At 46.5% G+C, this 24,388-nt stretch overlaps 1 protein-coding gene across 1 annotated transcript; it reads right to left on the reverse strand.

Annotated features, from left to right (window-relative positions):
- Positions 1 to 1,346: 1,346 nt before the first annotated feature.
- On the reverse strand, positions 1,347 to 24,077 carry TSC22D2 (TSC22 domain family member 2; the record flags this gene model as incomplete). The annotated part of the gene is given in 7 exon segments (XM_079539978.1): positions 1,347 to 1,607; positions 2,642 to 2,693; positions 4,556 to 4,653; positions 4,656 to 4,727; positions 4,729 to 4,750; positions 8,132 to 8,203; positions 22,099 to 24,077. Coding segments are annotated over 7 exon segments (2,556 nt in total).
- Positions 24,078 to 24,388: the final 311 nt, after the last annotated feature.

The following is a 24,388-nucleotide window of genomic DNA, read 5'->3' on the forward strand; positions in this document are numbered from 1 at the left end:
CGTTCCGAACGTTTGATTCAGGAACTCCGCTAAAACGCGACTTGTTCCTCGGCTCGCATGCGGCGCCGGCTGACACAAATGATGGCCTCTCTTGAAACTGTATTTATGAAATGTACATTTTAATTTAAATACTCAGTATACACTGCACGTAATCTGCATGTTGCATTTATTAAATACATTAAAATCTGCAATGTAACAAAACGTTTCCTGCATACGAAATTCAAAACACCATTTTAAATGAACAAAAGATGGCTCACTTCACCGCCACCACCCGAGCGCAGCGCACGCGGCTCTTCTCTCTTTCTTTGACGCTGTTCACAGACTGATACACGTTACGATAAGAGTGCTGGATAAAAACATGAGGTACGAAAGTGGTTCGAAGATTATAGGTCATGCAGATCATGCTAGACAGCAAAGAAAGGTGTGAATGAGGAAACACTAAATAAAAATACATAAAGAATGTGCATTATAAAATAAAAAAAACAACTCAATTACACAGCTTTGCTTCTTTGGTTACAAAGGAGGTTGAACAATTTCACAGCTTTTTATTCCCACCCAAAAAAAAAAAAAAATAATACGAAATGTCAAAAAGCGGAGGAATCGTGGCAATTTCTCTCTATCAGAAAGTAGAAACAGAAATGAGCAAAGTTTTCTTCATCAAAATAGCCCATCCATTATTTATTATATCACAAGGACTGGTGACTACCTGTACAGATGCACTATGCTCTTCATACTTACACTCTATACAAAATTTACATTCCAGCTGGATCTTCACTACCGTAAATAAATACCCAAGGTGAATTGCCATTAGTGTTAGAGATATGCCAGGATCCTTTTGTTCAATTATTGCCCACACATTTTACCTATTAACGCAATCCCATCTATCGTCTTACCGATACACACATTTATCAAAAAATTAAAAAAAGTTCTGTGACATTGTTCATGAACATTATGAAAATAGCAGCCCTGTAATAAATAAAACAACATAAATGAAACTAATGTAGGCAAATGTTACTTATATGGAAAGGACAGTGGCTCTCGGGGAATCGATGCTTCTCACGACAGCGACGGAGCCCTGCGGAGCCGCCGCGCCTCCACAGCAGCCCCGGCCGCGCAGAGCAGCTCCGCCATCACCTCCCTGCGCCCGACGGCAGAACGGAGCCCAGCGGCGCTCTGCCCCGCGTCGGGCAGGGAAAGCTCCTGTGGGATGATTGTCTAATACTGAGAAGGCCAAACACGCGACAGAAGCATGGCTACTCGCTTTCATATAAAGTGGAAAGAACATCAGTGGCACACGAGGACAGACTGCTCTCAGGTTTTCTGCTTTGAAACGAGGCAGGAAAGCTTTATGCTGAGGAGACATTCGGCTGCTGCGGAGGCTGTGCTGGCTGTGCAGGCTGCGCTGTCACCGCCTGCGCCTGCAAAGTGCTACTGGGGTTGGCCTGTTGGGCTGAAAGTTGGGATAACTGATCGTTGTTTGAAAGAGATTTCAACAGTGCGTTCTCTCGTTCAAGTAAAGAGTTCCTTTCAACTAATTCTTTTATTTGTTCCTTCAGAACTTCCACTTCTTCTCTTACTGCGTACATCAAATGGCTTTTCACCAAATCCTGCAGAGAACAAATCAACAGTTACACCGCCTGGAAGAGCGCCTCCGTCCCACCCCGAGCCCACAGTTCTTCCACTCAGCGAGCAGTAAGGCTGGAGAGCTGAAGCACTTCTCCCTGGAAACACAGAAAACCTTGAGCCCCAAGGAGGATTAACCCAGCTCCCCAATCCAGCATGAAGCCGCCCTTACACCAAGATCCTTCTGGCACTCAGCAGTAAGCTGTGGCACACAGCGACTCCACACCTACAGTCACTGCAACCCAATCCTCCTCCAGGCACAGAGAGCGCCCATAGCGTGTGAGCAGCACGAGCAGATGCTGAACTTCAGAAAGGCTTTTTTGTTACATTACACACATTTACCATCCAAACTAAAAGACAGCAGTGACCTTCAGGCACTGTGCTTTCTGAGGGCCTCATACATCAGCTGTATTAAAGGCTCGCACCGATCTCCTTGCGCTGAGCACACAGCTGGGCGGCACTACAGCACACGCAGGACATCACTGCTGCACCGTGGGCCCTCTGCAGCCTACGGAGGTGACAAAGCCCACAGCTGGAGCCGGCCAGCCTGAAGGACAGCATCAGCTCTGAGCAGATGAGGTGGGAGCCTGGTGCCACACAATGCCAACCACTGAGGTGTATGAGAACCAAGCAATAATAATAAATAAAATCAAACTGGATATAACTGACACTGAATGGAACTCAAAGCAGGGCACAGAGAAGTAACAAGATAAACTATTAACGAACCCCACTAAGAGCTGTGCTATTTTCAGCACCCTCTGAAGTTCAATCAGCTTGTTTGTAGAAATTTACATAAAAATTCATTTTAAATCGCTTTAGGACAAACAATGTAGGTGAGAAGCTCTTAACACGAGAAGTTAAAGCAATCCAGGTTTGTGGTTGTCCCATACTTCATACTGAGAATTTTTTTTTTCCAAGCAAAGCTCTCTGTCTGACCTAACAAGGGATATTATGGACACATGGAAAGACAGCACAGCTGGGAGCGTACATTCAGCCATGAGCCTGGGGCTTTACTTACCATTGCCTGTTCTATTTTGTTGTCAATGGCAACAACACTTGCACCAGACGCACTGTAAATATAAGCAGAAAACTTTGTTAGAGCATTACTGCATTGTTTGTTTCAAACTATGCACCTGTTGGCACCCACAGGATTCCTGAGCATTATTTCCAAGGCCAAAGCTGCAGTGTCACACATACAGCACAAAGTTGTGTGCCATCCCCCTCCCCACACAGCACAGTTAGAGCTCTAAGACACACTGCACCTTCAGTTTATCATTCCTCAGAAGAGACATACGACACCCACAAGCGGTGGAGCAAACAATAGATTAGCTGCTTTCATTCCCTGCCTTGTTTTCCAGCTACCTTCGCTCAGAAGAGAACAGATTCACGGGGTCCTCACCTCTAGTAACAATTTAAAAGCACTGAAGAAAAAAGTTTGATAGCGTTTGTCCTCTGGATCCATTTAAAGATTACTTCCTATAAGAAATAATCCCATCAGCACTGCCTTTACAGCTCTGCAACAGCTGATCGCAGAGACCTGCCTGCGTGCGGGGCTCTGTGAGAGCACTGTCCACACAGGTTTCGGTGAATCCTCAGCAGATGGCACCTAACCATCTGAGCAGCCTCACTGCACAGCCGCAGCGCTGCAGCGCAGTGACAGAGCGGCTCCATCACTGGGACAGGAGAGCAGTATTCACTGCAGACACGCGGCGCTGAAGTGACCTTTCAATCCCACATTAGGGCAATTCAAGCCTTCCTGTGTGCAGACTGTTTTCAAGCCACCCTACTGAAACACAAAATAACCCCTTTTAACTCCACAGAGTCAGACTTGTGGGGCCAGAGAGGCGCTCCCCGCTCTGCAGACTGAGCTCCCCATTCGGAGCAGAGCTGCAGCCCATCCCAGGGCACGGTGCAGGCATCGGCTCCCCCCAGCAGCATGCTGCCCTCCCAGCCCACCTCCCAGCCGCCCCACTGCAGCCCACAGCCCCACGCCTGGCACAGGGCTGCAGCTGCATGCGATAGCTGCCAACACGCTGCCCACAGAGCGAGCTGCTATCAGCGCGGCGCAGCCACGGCACAAAAAGCTGGCGTGCAGGAAAAGGCAAGGTTTGCAGCCAGGCTGGGAAACTTACCTCTTCACAAATAAGTAACACACACTGAAATCACACTAAAAGGAAAACCTGCTTGTTGCTTTCTACAGTGAGTAGCAGCAGCACGCTCAGAAATATTAGTTACACACAGGAAACCAAGCCCAGCTGCTGGAAGAATACACTGCTCTTTGGACAAGTCCATTTAACCCAGGCTCACAGGAACACCAACGCTGATCACTATACAAAGAGGGAATCAGCTTTTGAGACTGAGAAAGTAACAGCCTTCCTTGCTAAACCAACAAAGCCTGCATTCCATAAGTAAAACACCGAGTGTTCAACAAGAGAATTGCTCCATGTGACACAGGCCCAACTTCAACACCCTTACACAAAGGCAAGTAGTGTGGGAAACAGGCAGGGACCAATGGAACTCCTGGCCTCATCTCAGCACTCTGGTACGACAGGCTCAGCAAGACACAGGGCGTTGGGATGGACGGCTCAGGCACTCAGCAGGGCAGGAAAGGAGAGGAGGTGAGGCAGCCCTGTCCAGGTCCAGGTCTGGACCGCATGGAGCTTGATCACAGTGATGAAAGGGTTGAATGCCTCTGGGTAAGAAGCAGGGGAAGGATACTATGGTAGGAGTTTGTTAAGGACTATCCAACCAGGGCAAAGAAGCAGACAAATATTCTATAAGCAGCTAGCAGACAATCAATATGGCAGAAGGAGGGAACTCAACACTAGAAAAGGTCAGGCAGCACATCATCCTGAGTGCCATCACACCACACACACAGGACAAGCGGGTGATCAGAGCCTGTCAGTGTGGATTTGTGAAAGGCAAGTCCTACCTGACTAGCTCCATCTCCTTCTGTGACAACGTGACCCCCTTCGTGGATGAGGAAAGGCTGCTGAAGTTGTTTTCTTGGACTTCAGCGCAGCACTGATATTATTTCCCCACAGAACTTCTCCAAGAGAAACTGCCTTGTGGACAGACTCCTGTTCACCAGGCAGAAACCCGGCTCTGCATGGCTGGGCCCAGGTCGCTGCAGATGGAGTGAAAGCCAGGCAGCAGTACAGCTGGGGGCACTGCAGCTAGGGGTGCTGCCTGAACACAAAGCCAGCAGCAGGCCTGTGTGGCCAGGAACATCCAGGTCTGTGCCAGAAATACTACGGCCAGCAGGACCATGCCTGTTCTCAGCCCTGGTGGGACCACATCTCAAATACTCAAACACCCAGTTTGGGGGTCCCTCACTGCAGGAAGGATGCTGGGCTGCTGAAGCACATACAGAGAAGAGCAGCACAGCTGTGAGGGAACTGGAAAACACAGCTCATGGGCAGAGGCAGAGTTTGGGTTGGAAGTGGCTTCAGCGCCCCCCACGCTCACTACAGAAGGCTGTACCCATGTGGGCACCTACCTCTTTCCTCAGTGACAAGCTGCAGGGTGCGAGGGAATGGCCTCAAGATCCACCAGGGCAGTTCTGGCTGGATGTGAGTAGGATTCTTCCTAGGATGTGGTCAGACACTGGGATGGGCTGCCCAGGCCATCCCCGGGGGGCTGAACTCCCTGCCCAGGGGTACATCAGGTGCCGGCCTTCTGCTGCAGCTCTGTTTAAGCCACACTGTCGTTGGCTATCAAACAAGTACCTGTTTCCCCAGGACAAGCAAACTTTCTACAGTTTTACATGAAGCTCTGAAGATCAATTATTCAATACAACATAAGAACCGATCTCAGAGGCAACGCACAAGTTTTTATGAAATATCTGAACTCTTTAGGGGAAAAACAAGACCTGGGTCAGTTGAATCGGTTTGAGGTTTGGACAGGCATGTGCACCGTGGCTCCTTTGTAATCCTGGTAAGATCAAGCTATGCTAACAAAATAAACCATTTTTCCCCCTGCGTATAAAGGTACTCACATTGCCCACGCCTACCACGAGAAGCAAACGTCAGAGAGAAACGTGGTCCTGATATTTTTGTTATTTTTAAAAATAATTTCAGATAAAGACTTAACTTCAAATCAGGAAAGCTCCAGCTGAAAGCAATCACCAATAAGGCTGCAATCAAAGCACAAGATGTTACACTGGCCTTCCTTCTCAAAGAGGAGCACCTCATCTGACAGACAGCTGCAGCATGGGGAAGAGAAGTTCAGCACAGCCTGCCATGGGGGAGACCTCATCCAACTCACTGCTTTCCCATGAGAAGGATGTGTACTTTGCATGTTGCTGCTAAACATCTCTGACTGCTCACATGATGAGAAAAATCCACATCCTGTCAACTTACACTGTGAAAGTTTAATCTTCCATACAAATACGCAGTGGAAGCTTAATCATACTGCCTGGAATTCAAGTTTACCAAAAATAATGGCTATGTTTTCAAAACCCACCTGAAGATCCTACGCTACCAGTGCTGCCCTGAGAAAATTCACAGAAGAGTCATCATCCAGATTCATGAGAAAATGCCAAAAAAGCCTCTATTCCTCTTCTCAACCTTCTCTGTACTGGCACCAGATGGGCACTGCACCGAGCTCTGAGCAACACCATGCCAGAATTAAGCAGGGAAGGCACCTGCACACTTTTCACGAGCATCTCAATAACGAGTATTTCATTGATGTTCAATGGCTGAATGCCCTCAGCCCCTTCCCTGCCACAGCATGTCAATGAAAAATACCCATCCCTGTTTCACTTGATATTTAGCAATATTTTAGCGCCTATTCTGACAGCGTGTGGTTAGTTTTGCTGGGCTCAAACAGCCCCAAGAGATGGCTGCTCACACGAGGAGAGCCTCTGTTTGTGCAGAGCAGAACAACTTACCGTTACACGGGGAGATCATCCCCTACCGAACTCCCGAGGTCCACAAACTAGTTTTGAAGGAGCTGCAGAATGCAATTAAGAAGCCTGCTGGGGCTTATGTTGTGCAGCATGGGAGCCCCTACATTTTAGAACAGGGAAACAGGCATCCTGAGGAATTCAAAAGAATGCTTACTTCTATCAGGAAATGCTCAACCGCAAGGATAGGAGGATGATACCTCCACAGGAAAGCACTTACATCGCCGTACCTCCTTCTTGTCAACACTTCTATATTCCACATGTCCAGGACTTGTTTTGGACATTATACACTAACCTGGGATTTGTGAAGCCTGCATCTTAATTGCAAACAATTTTTGTTGGCTTTGTTGCTTTTTTGTTTTTCACTCTGCTTCCACATCTTAAGAATTAATGGTTTCAAATAAAGAGATACCAAAACAGAGAAACAAGCGAAGGATAAACCTCTAAGTGTATTTTTGGCTGCAGTGCCAAATCTTTACGCAAGTCCCTGACGTTTGTTTCACTGCTATAAAGGCCGCCCTGAACCCAGCGCCAACACAGCCCCACACACCTCGTGCTTAACACACAGCACTGCTCTTCAAAGCTCCACCCAACAAGGACACGTGCTTTTCAAACCCTGCCCAATGCCAGAACTTCAACACAGCCCAGCAGGATGCATTAGTACCGCGCTCAGCCAGAGCCGCACCGTACACAAACTACTGCCAAGCAAACTTAGAAGGATTCGGTTAAGTTCTGGTGAGGTGAGGAGCCTTCTCAAGTCCAGCACAGCTCTTACAATGATGACATCGTTATCAATGCTCATAACTGAACAAAATCCACACTTCACAAAGCTTGCTAAGCAGAAGCGTTGTGACAGGCCAGAGCATCACAAGGCATGGAGTCACAATCGCTAGGACTTCACACTGACAAAAAAAAAAAACCTTAAAAATCATTTAAGTGTGGGGAAGCAGCAGCTCGCAGCTACTGATGAATTAGTAATGCATCTCTGACAAGCCACGTCTACAGCAAATATGCCTTTGTTGCACCTCATTGCAGTTTCTCGCCATCAGTTCAATGCCAACACAGCAGCTTTAATTCCTCCTCACCTCTTGTGATGGGTCACGTTTGTTACCCACCCAGCTTAACTGAAGCACAATATGTGCAAGCCACAAAGCTTCCTTACCTTGCCCCGAGCCCAAAAGATTTCAGCTTCATCAAAATTGTGTTTAAATACACCATTTTCACACCTTGTTTTCTGAGATAGAACTTAAAGAGCCACAGCGACAGTTTCCTTTCTCTGGGGAAAAGGAAGCTGCAAACATTTTAGCGAATGCCAGCTAACAGCTGATAGCATGAAACTCTTTCAGTTACACATTATGTTTGATGCATGCATAATGGAAGGAGGAAAAAAAGTCAGAGTATTTCAGACTTGTTCATTTCAAGCTTACGTACAAATATTTCACTCCCATGATTGCTTTCAGACTTCTAAGCTGCAGAAGTCCGATACGAAGCTCTGAAAACAAGCAACACTTCCGCACAAATGAAATGACGAGAAACTTGCATAGAGCAAAGCTGTTCATGCATACCTCAGCATGTATGCATCCCATACTGAAGCATTCATACCTATCCCAGAAGGTCTTTGACTCACGTAACTTGTTGAAATGGAACGCTTGGTAGAATGCAGTTGACGGATTCCTATGAGATCCAAGAATCAAACAGAGATATTGAAAATGGACACGTAATAAAAATGCCAACTCTTACTCTACCTGCATGAAAGGAAGTTAGCTATTCAGACAAATTACACTGATGTCCAAAAGTTAGAAGAGCTCAGTGACTGAAATCCTTCCTGTTCCTATGGGTTTCTATTAGAGACACACTGACTAAAAAAAAATCATCCCCAAGCCCTACGGGTATTCACACTATTTCAAGTTGCTCCTGTAAAGCAAGGTCTGTACTGTAAAAGCTATTACTGAACCCCTCCTAGCATGCTGACAGCCTCCTGCAGGCAACTTGTGTAACAGTGCTACATATTCCTAAATTCAAGGGTACCTTGCACATTTTCCATTGTATTTCACAGAATTCTCTGCAAACAGCACCCAGTGTTTCTGTTCCACTTCACAGCTCTCTCCATATTAGAAACACAAGAGTTCTCAAACTGGACCTCTGAATCAGAGCGTATGTCACATCCAAACTACAGAAGATTAAGTTACTTACAATTGCACAACAGATCAAGTTCAAAGTGGAAGAGAACTTCAGGTAGTGCCATGTCTGTAAGCACTTCCCCATGCCTCGCAGCCTGCCCACTGCTCCCCAGCACAGTGGGGCACTGCCAGCCCTCACAGCACCGACAGCAACTGCTCTGAGAACCAAGCACTGCAGTGCAGACTCTGCCACTCAGTTCTTCTGACAGCCCGACCCTCCTCACTCACAGATATTTCCCCCACAGGCAGCAACGGTACCAGCAGTGCTATCTGAAGACTACAGTTATCCGAGGACTCATCTGCAGGCTTGTTGCTTACAGAATATGAAATGAAGCACAAAGTCAGAATCCTTCACTGCCAGCAGCTGTGTCAGAGCATTACACTTGAACTTAAAAACTCCTCTTCCAGCACTGCAGTTTATCCTCACACTGATATAGCTACAGCACAACTGCAGAACACGACTCAGCAATCTGTAGAAATGTTACCAATAGTTCATGCTTTTTTATCACGGGTTTTAAAACAGAAGCTTACACCAACATTAGAAGCACAGGGACACAACGAGAGCCCTTCTGAAATAACTTGGGAAGAGCTGTTTAAAGTCTTTCCGTTTAAGAACATCAAAGCAGCAGCACCACAACAGAACTTTGTCTGAAGCTGTTTCCCAGCAACCTTCCAAGGTCAATAACGCCCCGTATCAGCGATGATCAGGAATCATTTGTTCGCAGGGTTTGTCACCCCATCTCCTCCCTTCACCCCTCCACACACATCTGAATTCAGCCTGAAGGCTGCTACAGAAGCGGCCTGGTCAAGCTGACAAATACCATGCTCTCCAGTCAGAGATTCTTAGGTTTTCAGAAGACACATGAGGTGTGACTGTCAGCTAATGACAGGAGAGCAAATGCAGTAACAAAAGATAAAGGGCATCTGAGTGATATACAGCATGAGAAAGCAATTGGCACCTGCAAATAATACAGCCTTCCTCTGCTTACAGGGAAGGTGGGGCTCAAGCTCTTCTAATTCACTCGCCTGAGATGTGAAAATTCTCTTCCTCAGAGAGCAGCTGTAAACAGAAAGTCATTTATCTTCCAAGATGCATTTACTTGCAGTATACACAACCCCGTTGCTATTGCTAGGTATGAGAAGTTGTGGCTTCCAACCACGGGCCTGTCTTCCATCCAAGCTATTTTTACACCGATACCCAACGCGCAGCGTCCTTCCACTGTACTAAGAAAGCATCCAGAAAGGTACGAAGGTTTCCTGTTAAGCTCTCAATCGCACATCTTGCTGTTGAAATTTTTTGGTATTGCCCAGATAATTAAGAGAACTGTTTCCACTCTATAGCTAGATCTTCAAGAAAACCCACAGCGGTGACATGCAGGCCTGAGCTGACATGGCTGAGTTTCACCTATTTTTAACCACACTAAAAGTAAAGCATTAGAGAATTGCTAAAAATTCTTCAGTTTGATGAATTAGCTGAGCAAACTGCATACAGAAGTAGTGTCATCTACAGCCACATAACAGCCGAAGTGTCAGAAGCCGTCTGGCCCAGGACACAGAGGCAGACCCAGAGCACACGCAGCTGTGGGCGCTTCCCAGCAGAGCTCTGCCGCCTGAGGGCCGCACCGAGGGAGCAGGGAGTGCAGCAGCGCACCTCCAGCTCTTCCTCCAGCCCTGCAGAGGACAGCAGGTTGCTGAGGGCACACGGTCCCAGTCCCAGAGACTGCTGCCGGCAACCAGCATAGGAAGATTAAACATGCAGACTGTATCCTTTGTAAAAATGTCTCAGCTTCTCCCTGAAGTCCTACCAGAGACACCACATTGGTTTCCTTTGCACTCTCCACTGTTACTGTTTCTAACCAGTTCTAAGGTGATAAAGGTGACCTAAAATTAAAGGACAACAGTTTTATCAGTTGACTACTCGCAGCAGCAAACTTCCCTTTAAAGGGAAGTCTAAACCATACCCAAACTCTGCCCTCACGTTTGGGAGCACATCCTCCTATTGCTGGTAATCAGGACATGCACTGAATTCAGACTCTGCTCCATAGAACTCTGCCTGGAAAGCTGGCAGAACTTGAAGCACCCAGACAGATGCCTTCCACTGAAATAAGGGCACTGAGGCACAGCCCCCACTGACACAAGGCCTTTCTGCTGCTGCACCTTTGGAGAAAGGCCGAGAGCATCAGAGCTCCCACGCAGCCAAAGGGACGTTTAGGTGACCAGCCAAGGGCAGCAGCTGAGAGCCACAGCCAGAGGAGCTCCTGAGCAGTACCACATCTCCTTCGAGGTGTCAAAGTACAGAGCTCCCACCGCGCCACTTCAGACAGTTCTTCTCAATATCGCTGACTGTAACGTGAACAGGGATGATGGAGAAGACAAAAAAGGCCAAGGTACCACCTCTGAGCATGAAGAACACACGGCTAACAGGTCAGACAACCACGTTCAATACCTCTGACAAAAAAAAAAAACAAAGCAAAGTAGGATCATCCATTATTGAGCAAAGCAGCATGGGGCACCTTTTCAGAAGTTTACGTCAAAATCCTTATGAGGAGAAAAAAAAAAAAAAACAGGCCTCATATAGACAGAACACAAGATATAAGCATAGTGTTACAAAATTAGCAGAGCCTTTAACGCCACCTTGCATGACTTTTCCATAATTAAGATGGTGGTTTACACAAAGAAGGAGGTCCAACTGATCAACTACTCCATACATGCGGCTCTCCAGTGGATCAGCGGGAGGGAAGGATGCATTCAACAGAGCTCTCCAGGGCCTCCGAGTCTGTTTTGGGATACTTTAATCCACAACTCGGACAGCGGAGCACAGACTATCTTTATAATTGCAGGTGATCTGCAAGCACTCAGGACAGAAGGAACAGAATTCAGGAAGGTCTTATCCGATTGGAGCAACGGTCTGAAATAAGAAGGATGCAATTCAATAAGGATAAGCATGAAGTAACAACAATCAGCTGCACAAGTACAAACCAAACCACGGAATGAGAAGCTGAACGCAATTCCACAGAAGAGAATCTAAGTCAGAAAAATAAAAATCTTGCATAAGTATTAAACTTGCAGTACTTCTGTCCTACATGGAGGTATACACATGCTGGCTGAAATCCTGTTTCATTTGGCCCTCCTGAGTCCTTGCCTTAGATTTCATGGACAGTTTCAGATACAAACTGTACACAAAGGACACAAGCCTACTAAAGCTCAGGTAAGACCACAAGAAGATGCGTTACATTCTTTTACTTCCATTAATCAGAATTGTGAGACATGTAAATGCTGAAGATGGATGGAGGACAACTACAGTCTCAACGCAGTTTAAAGTAGCAGACACGAGAAATTTTTCTCCTTGTCAGGTAAGTATAATCAGAGTACAGACGTTATGGGTTTTAACTCCAGAAAAAGTTTAAAACTAAAGATCAGATTTGATTTCCAAATAAACAGTAAAGAACAAAGACAACCTCTTACAAGCATGGTAGAACTGCCCACTGATTCTGGAAGAGATCAAGCAGCATTTGCTCCAAAAGGTTTCTGGCCCTTGACCCCCCAGATCAGCCCGCACACCCATCCTGCAGTTTCTTGAGTCACACAATATCACTGGTATGAGCTTTAAAGTTCTTCCTTTGAATTAGATCAGCTCCTGTAGGGACCAAATTTAACTATGGAATAGAATAGAAAGCAGTAAAGAGCTTAGTTTATACTCTGAAATCGAGATGCCTTCCAGTTCCATTGTTTTGGTAAGTTTTTTTGGCGTTAAGCAAAGGGTAAGCAGCCTAAAGCAAAGTTCTTAGTGGCACACAGAGTTCAGACAGCAGCATTAAGCTTAAGAACAGAACGTATTAGTAAAACATCCTTTACTCTTGTGCTCCTACTCTTAGAAGCAAGGCCATTAATCATACAGTGATGCTCTTGCATCAGAAGGATGGAAAATTCAGCAAGCTTCTAGCCTCTTTATCCTTTGCACAAAAGTTTATAGGAGCCTGCCAACGTGCCTCTAAATACAGGTGTTTAGCCGTTTATCAAAGCACAGAGAAGATGCTAGCATATTTTGTACATCAACATTGTTTACACAGCAGCAAAAACTACTTTGAGAAAAAAGCAACTCAGAGAGCTCAAAGATCAAGTCAGCAAGTAAGCACATTCAGTCCCTATGCAATGACAGTTAGTAAGGTAGTATTTAACAGCCAAGAGACATTACCTTGACTTTGCTTAAGAAAACAACCATCTTACATGAATGTGACTTTCCTGTGGCCATCAGTAAGGAATTCATGTAACAAGGTAAATTAAGGTACAGCCACCAATTGCCCAAGCTGGTGCATGCTGCTGGACAGTAAGCGATTGCCTCCTTGGTTTCTGAAGGTTACACAGATGAGATACAGTGGTGCCCAGCAGCATTTGGAACACAAGTTGGTTTATAGCCCTGACCACCAGAAGGCTGCCTTTAACTCAGCTACAACTTGTGATACAGACTGATCATCGCCGCTCTTCAGATGAGAGCACACAGGGTGGTTTCTTCAGGAGCCCAACCCAGGGGGCACAGAGGGGTTGCCATTCCTTAACAGTAGCTTATCAGGGAACTCTGTGTGAAGTTTATGGTATTTCAAGATTATGTTTAACCTAACAACAGAATTCCTTCTCCACTCCTCTTTTAACAGACGTTTCATTTTATACCTCCTCCTGCAACCTTGGTCCAATGGTATTTCCTACAAAACACAATAACCAGAGTACAAAGCTCACACGAGAAACTTTGCAAAGAAGCGTGGCAAAGTCAGTGTGGAATTAAAAAAAAAAAAAAATTAAAAAAAAAAAATATATATATATATTTATATATATATATATATATATATATATATATATAAAGATTAAAACTCTATTCTTTCGTGCTTAGTCACACAGCTCATTTGACATACTTCTTTAAAGCCACTGTATTCAAAATACATACCCTGAAAAAGCACCAGAGAAGAAGGCACCAGAGAGGCACAGTTTCAGGAGCACTGTGACTCAGCCAGCAGCCTGCACAGCCATCGCTGATACTGCCAATGCTGCAGCTGGAGGGAGAGCAATCTGCACAGGTCTGACCTCCGGCAGAGGCAACATTAGTTTCTTAACTGGTTACAGTAATATATTTAATATAAAAAACTCTGTTGTTAATACAAAATTCCTAACTGTAAAATCAGGACAGATTCCTTATTATGTGCTCCAGCTAGTACAAGCTGTTCTTTAGCTCAGGCATTCTATAAATACTTGCCTTACAGAGGCTAAACAGACCAGATGCCTCAGGTGCAACTACACCTAGCTATTCACTTACATCTATCAATTGCTGCTTGTAATTCCAGGCTTTCTCTGATGAGCATCACTGCCTAATTCCTGTCTGACACATCTCTGGTAGATACACAATCAGCACAGCACAAGAGCATGAGAAATGGGACACTTCCCTTGATTTTATTACAGCTGTTGAAAACATGGGTGAAAACATCTATGAAGGAAGAGTTAGTTTAATTATACTGGCAAAAATTAATGGGGACAGTGGGACACCACACTTTCCATACCCTGGGCCTTGGGTCATAGCAGGGAGGCGCCTTGCCATAGGACATCAGTAACGGCACTCTGTACCTGCGCTAGGTTAACAATCGTTATTTGAGCCAGCTTTCCTGAAGAGTTCAAATAGTATGTTTTAATGTGAGTACTTGATACTTATGAAAAAGAAGCACATGCTCATCTCCTAAATTTCCATTTAAGATAAAAGTAGTTTGAAATTCAATGAAATTCCACTATTCCTTATACACTAATTCAGTTCTCAACACATAAGATAATTACACTGGTTCCTACTAATGGTTACCCTAACAAGCAGACAGACTCTCTGTCTGTGGTGACGTTTATTAGCAACGCCCTAGGAAGTTCAACAAGAAGTCTGTCTCTTCTCACCCAAAATGATGAAAGATGACTGATGGGCAGCTTGAGGTCTCCTGCAGCTGTCCAGAACTGAGTGAAGTAGGTGGATGGTGGATGGCTGCAGTATATGACATTAGAAGTCTTTTCCAACCTTAATGATTCTACAATATATGCAGGAGTATCTTCTTCTGCAACAAAACATTTACTGATCACCTGCATTAGATGACTTAGGTGAAGAAATCAGCCATTAGTTGCTATAAATGTCACATATGTGTACCTAAACACTGCGTCATTTTATTTAAATATGAACACATGCTCTCTGAACTAATTTCAATAATTATGCAAAGAAAGCTTCGTTCATGTAACCCTCTTCCTCCCCCCCGCCTCCAAAAAAACACCACCACCAAAGCTCTAGGTAGTGGAGGCATTTTTCTGTTGTTTTTACAGGACACCTACAACACAAATGTAGGTCAGAGCCCACATTAAGAGGCCAGAGCACGGCTCAAGGAAAGGGGTTTCCAAGAGTCAGGATCGTATTGTTTCTGACAACGTTGAGATAGAAACCCAGAACTTCCTCCCTCAGAGAAAGACCTATGGAACCTGACCTAGCCCTGCTGGTATTTCAATCAGAGCACAACACACGACTTGGAAATCAAGGCAGACTTTACACCTCCCAACAACCCGCTAGTTAGAAATAATCCCAAGAATTGCTTCAAAACAACAAAACAGGTTTTATTCTGTGTGCAAGAAGTCCCTAGGCAGGGACCAAAGGCAATTTGAAGCACAGGGTGCCCACTGCCACCACCAGGCCCACCCTGACCACTCTCCTGGCCCAGCCAGCATCCATGCAGCGCCGAGGCTGGGCGCACTGCTCCTACAGCAAGGCTACTTTGTGAGGGCTGCTGCAGTTATCAGCCAGAGTGAATTTTCTCTACGTAAACTCACATCTGTAAACTCACAGCTGCATAAGGAGTAACTGGACTAAGCCTGTTTTTAAGCTTAAACACAAAACAAGTGCAAGATTTCTCCAACTAATCACTTGCCTTCTCATTAACTACAGCTTATCTTAATTGTTGTAGGGAGGGTACAGCACAATGGAGTTCAGGAATCTTTGAAACAGCTTTGCAGGCAGCTTCACGAAACAACAGAGCAGAAAACATCTTCCCAAAGAGACAAATAAAGATTAGAAGCTGCCAGAGTCAATAGCAACACCAAACATCTTCCTGTGTCCCAGCAGGGAGCTCCTGCCGTGGTCAGGGACAGCCACAGAAGCGCCTGATGTGCCCCTGCTTGGGCAGACCACGACAAGCTCAACATAAAGGACACCTGGGAACACTTACATGCTGTGAACAAGCACCTCAAACTTCACCTCACAAGGGATGCAGCATCTACTATCTGCTGGTCATTATCTATCATCTTCAGCATCTATCATAGCTTGCTGGTAACATCACCGAGACATATTACTCTATGCAAAATATCTCATCTAACACAGCAAGCTTGGAGCACATTTAAAAAGTATATGTCAACACCCCAGATGAAAGCAAGTCATTCTGAATTAAAGACCTACATTCACTACTACTGCATTAAGTGAAAGACTAGAAAATAAGCTTTTAAAAGAATTGTGACACCAACTCTTTCTTCTCCTCAGCTTGGTCAGTAAAGAAGACTGCATTTATTAATACATGTGAACTTATTGTAGATTAGGCTCCTACTGCCTCTCCTGCCCAGAAAGCAAAATTCCACTGAACCCACAGGGGAAAGGGAAAACCTCCTGTGATTACTGATGAGAGTGATATCGCAGCAACTAAGTTACACACAAGTTACTCCACAGCAGTTTCAGATGCTTTCCTGACTAATATTTATCTCAAGATCTGTGAGGAAAAAGCAAGTAAAAGAAAGCAGATAGACCTGGACTCAGCAACATCCTCCTGCCCATACTCACATGACATCAATGGGCAAAGCATCTCTTAGCAAAGGTTTTTTTAAAAAAGTACTTTGCTTTTTGAAGAGAGATCAGAACCCAGACTGTGCGCGGCAAGCTTCAGTAAGCGGAATACTCAAAGTTTATTTCTTTGCCTTTCACATCATTTACAAATTCTTTGCACCCTGTTTCATGCAAATCTGCACTTGGATTACGTCATAACCGAAGCCCTTTCAGTATGAAAGCCACCCCCTGGCTCACACAGACATCTTGGGGACAGCACTGGTAAGGACAGCCAAGGTGACGGAGGGCCTCGCACCCTCCCAGCTGGCACCAAGGGCAACGCCTCAGGCCCAGCACGGCTCTGCCCTCAGTGAGCTCTGCTGGGCAGAGGGCAGCAGCAGGAGCCCGGCAGCTCTGGGGCTGGGACGGGGCTGGGCCTTTAAACTTCGTAACTTTCAAGAGGAAAGAAGAGAACCTCACACTGCACTTCCAGTGATCATGCACGTCTGGAGAACCTCTTCAGAAGACTGCAGCTCCAGCAGTCACTGCAAACAATTCTGTATTTACACAACAGATACAGGAATAAAAGTGAACACGAGGCGAACCGCCTTCCAGAACTAAAACAGACTTCAGCAGAAGACTCTCATACAATCCTAAGGAATCTTTATCAGTTCTGCACATTAGCAAACTTGGCATTTTTCAAGAGCAACAGATGCTACCAATCACCAGCTTCACAAACAAAGAAACACAGCTGCCTCAAAATGCAACGGGCCAACATTCAAACACCCCATACCAGAACAGGGAGCAATTGCATTTTGCTGCAGGATCACCTAGGGCCAAAAGAGATTAACAGCAGCGAGAAACCCAGCCCCAGTACATCAGCATCCATCCTGCTAAATATTGGAAAGTTCAACTTTTAGCAAGAACTTCCAATATGCCCCTATGAAGCTACAGTATTATTCCTGCCATACAAAACAGCATTCAGAGAAAAGCTATGAACACTTGCACTCTTCCATAGGGGACAGAAGGAAAACCTACAGCAGCGGGGCTGCTTGAACTTGAGTGTACAAGGTACAGAGAAACATTTGTTTCAGAGCTGGTATACTACAGCACACCAAAAATCAACTGCTTCCATCTATGAGTTTCTTTCAAGTATTTCTCCCTTCTTCCTTCTAATAACTATCTCATCTGAAACAATTATACCTCGTTAGTCGTAAGGCTGCATTCACTTGCCATTGACAAAGGCACTGAAATGTTTAAAGTGGGGAACATCATTGCCAGGTGAGCAACCATGTTCTTCTGTTCAGCTGTCTTCTAACAGTCAAGAACAGAAAGCAGAACAGGTGCCACAGTCCAGAAAGCAGCATGCAGTCAGAGTGATCTTACAGAAGGTTTCCTACATGAATTCCTACATGAACCAAATACAACCAACAGCAGTGCTGTTTGCATGGTCATTTGGTACCACCAACTGAAACATTCACCTCTGGAGTCCCATCCCCACCATCTCTCAAACACTCTTGCTTCCAGCACAGATCTGTCATGTTACACCATCACCCACCATACCAACACTCAAACAGAAGCCCCTAGGATAGCAGAAAACTATTCACCTCTGCAGCTGCAGTACAGTGCAAAGCTTTGATAAGCTTATGAACAGAGTGAAGACAGGGAAAGCCAATAATCAACAGGAATGCAACTCAAGTACTGCTTACTGGTATGCATTTTCAGAACACTTCCATTTTTCTTCTCAAATACACACCCAGGGCAACACAAAACAAGTTGGTAGCAAAGCTGCCTGTAGTGTCTGTTCCTCAGTTTTGCCCTTGTATTACAAACAAGGTCTTGGGAGCTCAGTTCCCCCAGTCATGTTTATCAGCAACAATTAGTACACTATACAAATAAGTGACTTAACTGAGCAGAGAAGCGTGTTGTGCGGGTCTGCATAACCAGCAGCTCAGCTGCTGCAGCAGCCATTCACAATTGCAGCCATTCATTAGCATTCCTGGAATACAGCCTGCCCAGCTCGAGCTGGTCAGATATCTCTGGAAGGCGATCGACACCCCGCTCCTTTTCCAGCACTCCTGTAATATCTTACCCCCAAAGTCTGCCAAGCATGTAGGAGGTTTGCCCAAGCTCTCTCAGTAACATTCTTTCAACACACAGACATATTTCTTTTCCCCCAAGGGGGAAAAAAAAAAAAAAAAAAAAAAAAAAAGCCAACACAAAGCCAACTGAAATGTGACGCTTGTCAACTATGAATTTGGGCATTTGGACATGAAGGTGAAAGAAGAACTGATGGACACCGACCCTGAAGCACAGCTACTGAAGGCCTGCCTGACTTGGATCCCACTTCTGCCTGCTTTCACAGTATTTGCCAGATAACAAATTCAAAGTGCACTGCAAGGCTCACAGCTGCCTCCCGGAGAACACTATTTCCCAGATTCTTGGACACTGCTGTTTACTCTGCTTATAGCCACATTTAGAGAAGAAAAATCAAGTCAAGTCACTCTGCAGATCTTTCATAATTAGTACAAGATGTATTTCTTCTTAATATCTTAGCAAATTAATTGCATAAACTAAATAGCACAGCTCTGCTTCTTAAAAGAAGACTGAGATGTGCCCCAGGTACTTGTTTTTTCCCCTTCAGACCCCACTTCCCTTCCAACCACCTTGATAAGATTTCACAATTACCCAATTCTGCATCACTCAGTGGGTAACAGACTACTCAAAGCGGGAAATCAAAGGATTTTAGGCAAAATGCCTTGCAAAAAATTCAGTTCTACATCTTGGGATTGATAAGACAGAATAATTCTACCTTAGATACAGAGCAATTTTTAAAACAGGCAGGAATAACACAAAGAACTTTTCTCAGATGAGAAGCTGCTTCTCCTAACTGACCTCTGCCCCTCACTGCAGTTCTCAGTTTGCTTCAAAGGAAGCCCCTTCTTGAACCAGCATTCCTTTAATGGAGTTCCTCTTCATATTCCAAATGCAGAGCGATTTACAAGATGAAGACACTCAGAGCTATATGGCGTTCCTTTGTGAATTTTAGAAGATGACCACAAGATTAATCCACGCAAATTCAGTTCCAAGTATGTAATGAATGCTTTAATACAGGAGAAGGTGTGAAAAGAACTGCAGACACCTGCCTACACACCAGCCCACCCTCCCGGCAGGTACACACTAGGGCTGAAAGGAAAAACACTTTCCACAAAATTTCTAGCTCTCACAACCACAGAGTAAATCCTCTAAACAAAGCCAAGTGCTCACTTCCTGAACCTGCAGGCAGAGCAGTGACTCACGGTGGGCAAACTCCCTTTGTGCCTTATTAGTGTTATCAGTGTCAACCCTCAGCCTATTAATGACACTTGAAGGTCTTCATTAACTATTTCACCGCTGATTTCAGTCCATAAAGCAACTGGGAACATGCCCATAGGAGTAATGGTGTGGTTTAAACATCTGGAAAGAAAAAAAGACAAAAAGAGCAGACAAGCAATGGTTTTGCAATAAGGCCTTCTCAGCAAGTAAAGCAAATAAAGTAGTAAAGCAGCACCCAAAAAAGCTGCTGGGTTTTCCTTTTCTCCTTGGTCTGAAACCAGTGGAAGTCAAGCTGCTTCCTGAGGGAAGAGTTTGAGAGAGGTGAGAAATAAGCTTTGAACTACATCTGCTACCTTGTGTGATGTGTAGGCATGTTCAGAGTGAGCTCTCCTTGCCTACCAGCATCCCTAAAGAAAACTTCCAGGCCGGCAGAGCCTCCCTGCCACACAGCTCCACTCTGTGCCACTCCAGCAAACGGCGAGCCTTTATCTCCCGGCACAGAAGCACTGAACAGAGAAGCCTGCATTTCTCCAAAGATAACCACAAGTTGATTTCTCTGCTGCACATCACAGCATGGCATGTATAGCAAACACAGCACACAGCAGCTGTTCCTGTTCCTCGCTGCTGGCTCTTGTGGCCATGCTTCCAGAAGCACTTCCTTAGAAACTAGCGCTGTATGAAACAGTTCTGCAATTCTTCAAAACAAAAATACAAAAATAATTCTAAAAACAGCACTGCTCAGGACATGCTGTCTAAGGCCTGTTCCACTAGTGCCCACCAAGTGTCCCACCTGCTGGTGAGTTCTCCTTATCATAACATGAAGCGATGCATTTGGCACAGTCACGACTGTTACTATGAATTATAGAAACATCTGGGATTACAGGCTATGCAAAATGAACATCAGCCGTTAAAATCACTAAGACTATTTCCCTTTGTATATTAAAAAGTGACCAGTTTGAAATCAAACCTCCTCAGCACAAAGAAAAGTTGGTCAGCAACCTCCCGAAGGCAGGCACACTCAGCTGCATCCTGGCAGCTAGCTAAAGCTGTACTGCTTTCACTGGAGCACAGCTGCCCACAGCACCGCATCTGCTTGTATGAATGCCTTAGCAGAGCTACTGCCCCAAAGCTGCAGCAAGCACAAGGCCTGCATCACCATAGACACAATTCTTAATGATTTGCTTGAGGTGCCTTCTCCATCCTATGCCCCACCCCCATATACGCAGCAGCTTTACTAAAAGCACTCCAAGAAACACTGACGACATTATCTTACAGTCTGACATTCTTTCCAGGTGAGGGAAAGCCTATAGGACAGTTTAGCACATCAGAACTTCCCATAATGCTGTCATTCCTATCTCTAAAAACAGGAACAAGAATACCCCCACTCATGTTTTATTCCTCCAAATTGCGGTAAATCCAGCAATAAATGGCAATGATATTAATTCAATACTCAAATGCTGCTTTCCCTGAAAGGAGCAGTCAGCTCAGAGCCAGTGCCACACTCAAGAGCAGTCTGCAAGGCCCGTGAGGACCAAAGAACTGGGTGCTCCCTCTCTCAGGTCCCTGGCGAGTTTGCTCACATTATGTGTTATACTGTAAAAATCCGTTCCTACTTTCCAACTAAGAAAGTGGTTGTTTGAGGTTGTACTTTTCCACTGTCCTCACCCAGAGAAGCAGCGTTAAGTGGTAGTCATTTCATTCAAAGATTATCGCTAGACCTTCCACTATGTTAGCACATCACATATACCCAGCTGCAAGCACTCTCCTTACTGACATGATACAAAATGAAAGTTTACCAGCAGGGTAAGAAAACAGAACAGTGCCAGCAGCATGCCATGTTCTCCAAGGCACCTCACCCGACAGCCCTAGGACAGCAACTCATCTTTAACAGGGCAATGCAGCGGTGGAGCGCTACTTTAACCCTGCTGTCATTTGCCTGTTTCACAGTAAGCTCAGAGGAAAGGAGTGAACAGACTTCCTCACACTGTGAAGATGTAGGAGGGGTGACTGTTCTCAGTCCGTCTTTGATTCAGAGATTACATTACTTATGCGCTAAGCAGCTTTACAGCCACTTTCTGCCAGCTTTCAAGAACCAGAAGTACAAAACAGTTTTTAGGCAAGCAGTAAATTGTACACTTCAAAGAAAACTCTACAATTTCAGTTAAGACATTGAAAATAACAACTCTAAAAGCACTGACAACAACTTAAAGACCGTTTTCTTAAGAAAAGGTATTTTTATAGTGTTTTAAAATAACTCGTACCTGTCTTCATCGCCATCAACAGGAATAGATATGCCAAACACAGAGCTGGCAAGACTGTTCATGGGAGTACTTGCAGGTAACTGAAGAGGATTTGCTAGAGTGTCTGGAACAGGAGGCTTCACAAGAGGTTTAATTTCAGCTGTAAGAGAAAGTGGTGGCTGAGGTAGGGGTTCCGATTTTCTTCTAGTATCATCAATCTGGCCTACTACAGATTGAGCAGGAGCCTGAAACTGTCCGAGGTTTGACTGTGACAGATTTGTAGGTACATTAGGTGCACCTTGTATCAAGGAGTGCCCGACATGCTGCTGCTGCTGCTGGACAACACCGGTACTTCTGCTGACAGAAGTGTGGCTAGGCAGCTGTGACTGAACCAGAGTAACAGGGACGTTTGGCATAGTAACAGAAGTGGTAGACACACTAGGCACACTCGTACCGGGCACAACTGCAGGCACGTTCTGAACTCCAGAAACCACGGCATGGGGAGCACCAGGCATTCCAGACACTTGACTGCTTCCACTCATTTGATGCTGAGTCACAGATTTCTGTTGCACAACCCCTGCATGCCCAATTCCTTGCTGCACCACACCTCCTGGCTGCTGGACAGCAGTCTGACCAGCCTGCGTCTGGCCACTTTGCATAATTCCTGATCCCTGTGCAACTGCTTCAGCTGGCTGCGCTGGCACCCCCATCACCGGTGCTCCCCCAGGTGAAGGGCTCAGGCCAGCCACCTGTCCCACAGGCAGGTTGGAGGCCGCCGTACTTGGAACAGAGCCTGCAGGAGCCTGCTGAATAGCTCCTTGCGGCTGCATAATTGTCATGTGCTGCATGTATTCAGACTGACCAGAAGGCTGCGTTGGCAGTAGGTGCACCGGTGGAATCTGGGATTGAGAATAAGTAAATTGTTGAGGCTGAGTCACTGGTACACTCGCTTGCTGCGCCTGCTGCTGTGCCGCAGGAATGCTTGGCTGGCCCATCGTTACATTTGGAGGTGCTATGCCTTTTCCATTGGGTCCAGCCTGCGCAACGCTCTGCGTATTTACCTGTGGCTGTGATTGCTGTGGCACCATTATCTGCTGACTTGCTACTGAAGCTCCAGAAAACATAGACTGAGCAGTACTTTGAGGCATGGCCCCACCTATGGGTTGTTGCGACTGCTGTTGTTGCCCAATGACAAAAGTAGGTTGCTGTAGAGAGGCCTGGTTCGTCTTCTCTGTCTGGAGCAGCTGTGACACAGCAGGAAGAGAACTGTCAGCTATGGAATCAGGGCCATGTGCCGACACTGGCACAGCTGAGACGACGACAGAACCCCCTGTGGCACCGAGCCCACTGTCCCTCTCTTGAGCAGCCTGCTCAAAGGTGCTGCTGTGCCTAATGCAATCTCCAGTCCTGCCCAAGACAGCACTGCCATCAGAGTCCCGGTCATAATACTCCATACAAGTCCATCGTCCTCGCCTGTAGGGTTCCCCAGTTCCGTGATCCAGCTTGATCACCCTGAAACGTGAGCTGCATGCAGCAGCCACTGTCTGAGCCATTGTCCCAGGTGCAGCAGGCGCAGAAGGCCCCGAGGGGGGCAAGGCAGGTTGAGCACCGGTGGCAGCACCGGCAGCTGGCAGGGGCACGGCAGAGCTCTTGGGCACGGCCCCCCCATTTGGGACCACTGCTGGTGGCACAGCAGCTCCCCCACCAGCAGCTGCAGCCAGCTGCCCATCCAGGAGGAGGTTGGGAGAGACGCTGCTGGGAGTTTCAGCCTCACCCACGTTGTTGAGAGTTTCTTCAGAGGAGCTCCGCTCACAGACATCCTCGGGGCCGTAGTCGGTGGCTCGGGAAACATCGAAGATTTCAGAAGACACATCCTCGGTGCGGGACTCATCCGGGTCGTCCAGGCTCTCCGTGTCCTCGGTAATGCTGCTGGCCACCTGCGCCGTGGTCACGCTGGTGATCTGGAAGCAGCTCTTCTTCTTGGCCGGCATCTTGGACATGCTTCCCCCGCTCGGAGGGGCCGGGCCGGCCAGGTCGGGGGAGCGCGGCCCACCACGGGCTGTCAGGGCGCGCGGGCCGACTCCCGGCCGCTACCGTACATCCTCCGGCGGCTTCCTGCGGCGGGCGGCGGGCCGCGGCGCTCCTCCCCTTCCTCCCGGCCCGCAGCCCTCCTCCCGCCGCCGGGACGCGGCTCTCCTCCCCGCCGCGGCCCTGCTCCGAGCGCGCCGCGTGGCTTCCTGCCGGCCGAGGGGGGGAGGGGGCGGCCGCAGACGCGAAGCCGCGGCCCGCCCCGCGCGAGGGGCCCCGCGGC

This window comes from Tetrao urogallus (genome assembly GCF_951394365.1).
Source record: "Tetrao urogallus genome assembly, chromosome: 9".
NCBI lineage: Eukaryota > Metazoa > Chordata > Aves > Galliformes > Phasianidae > Tetrao > Tetrao urogallus.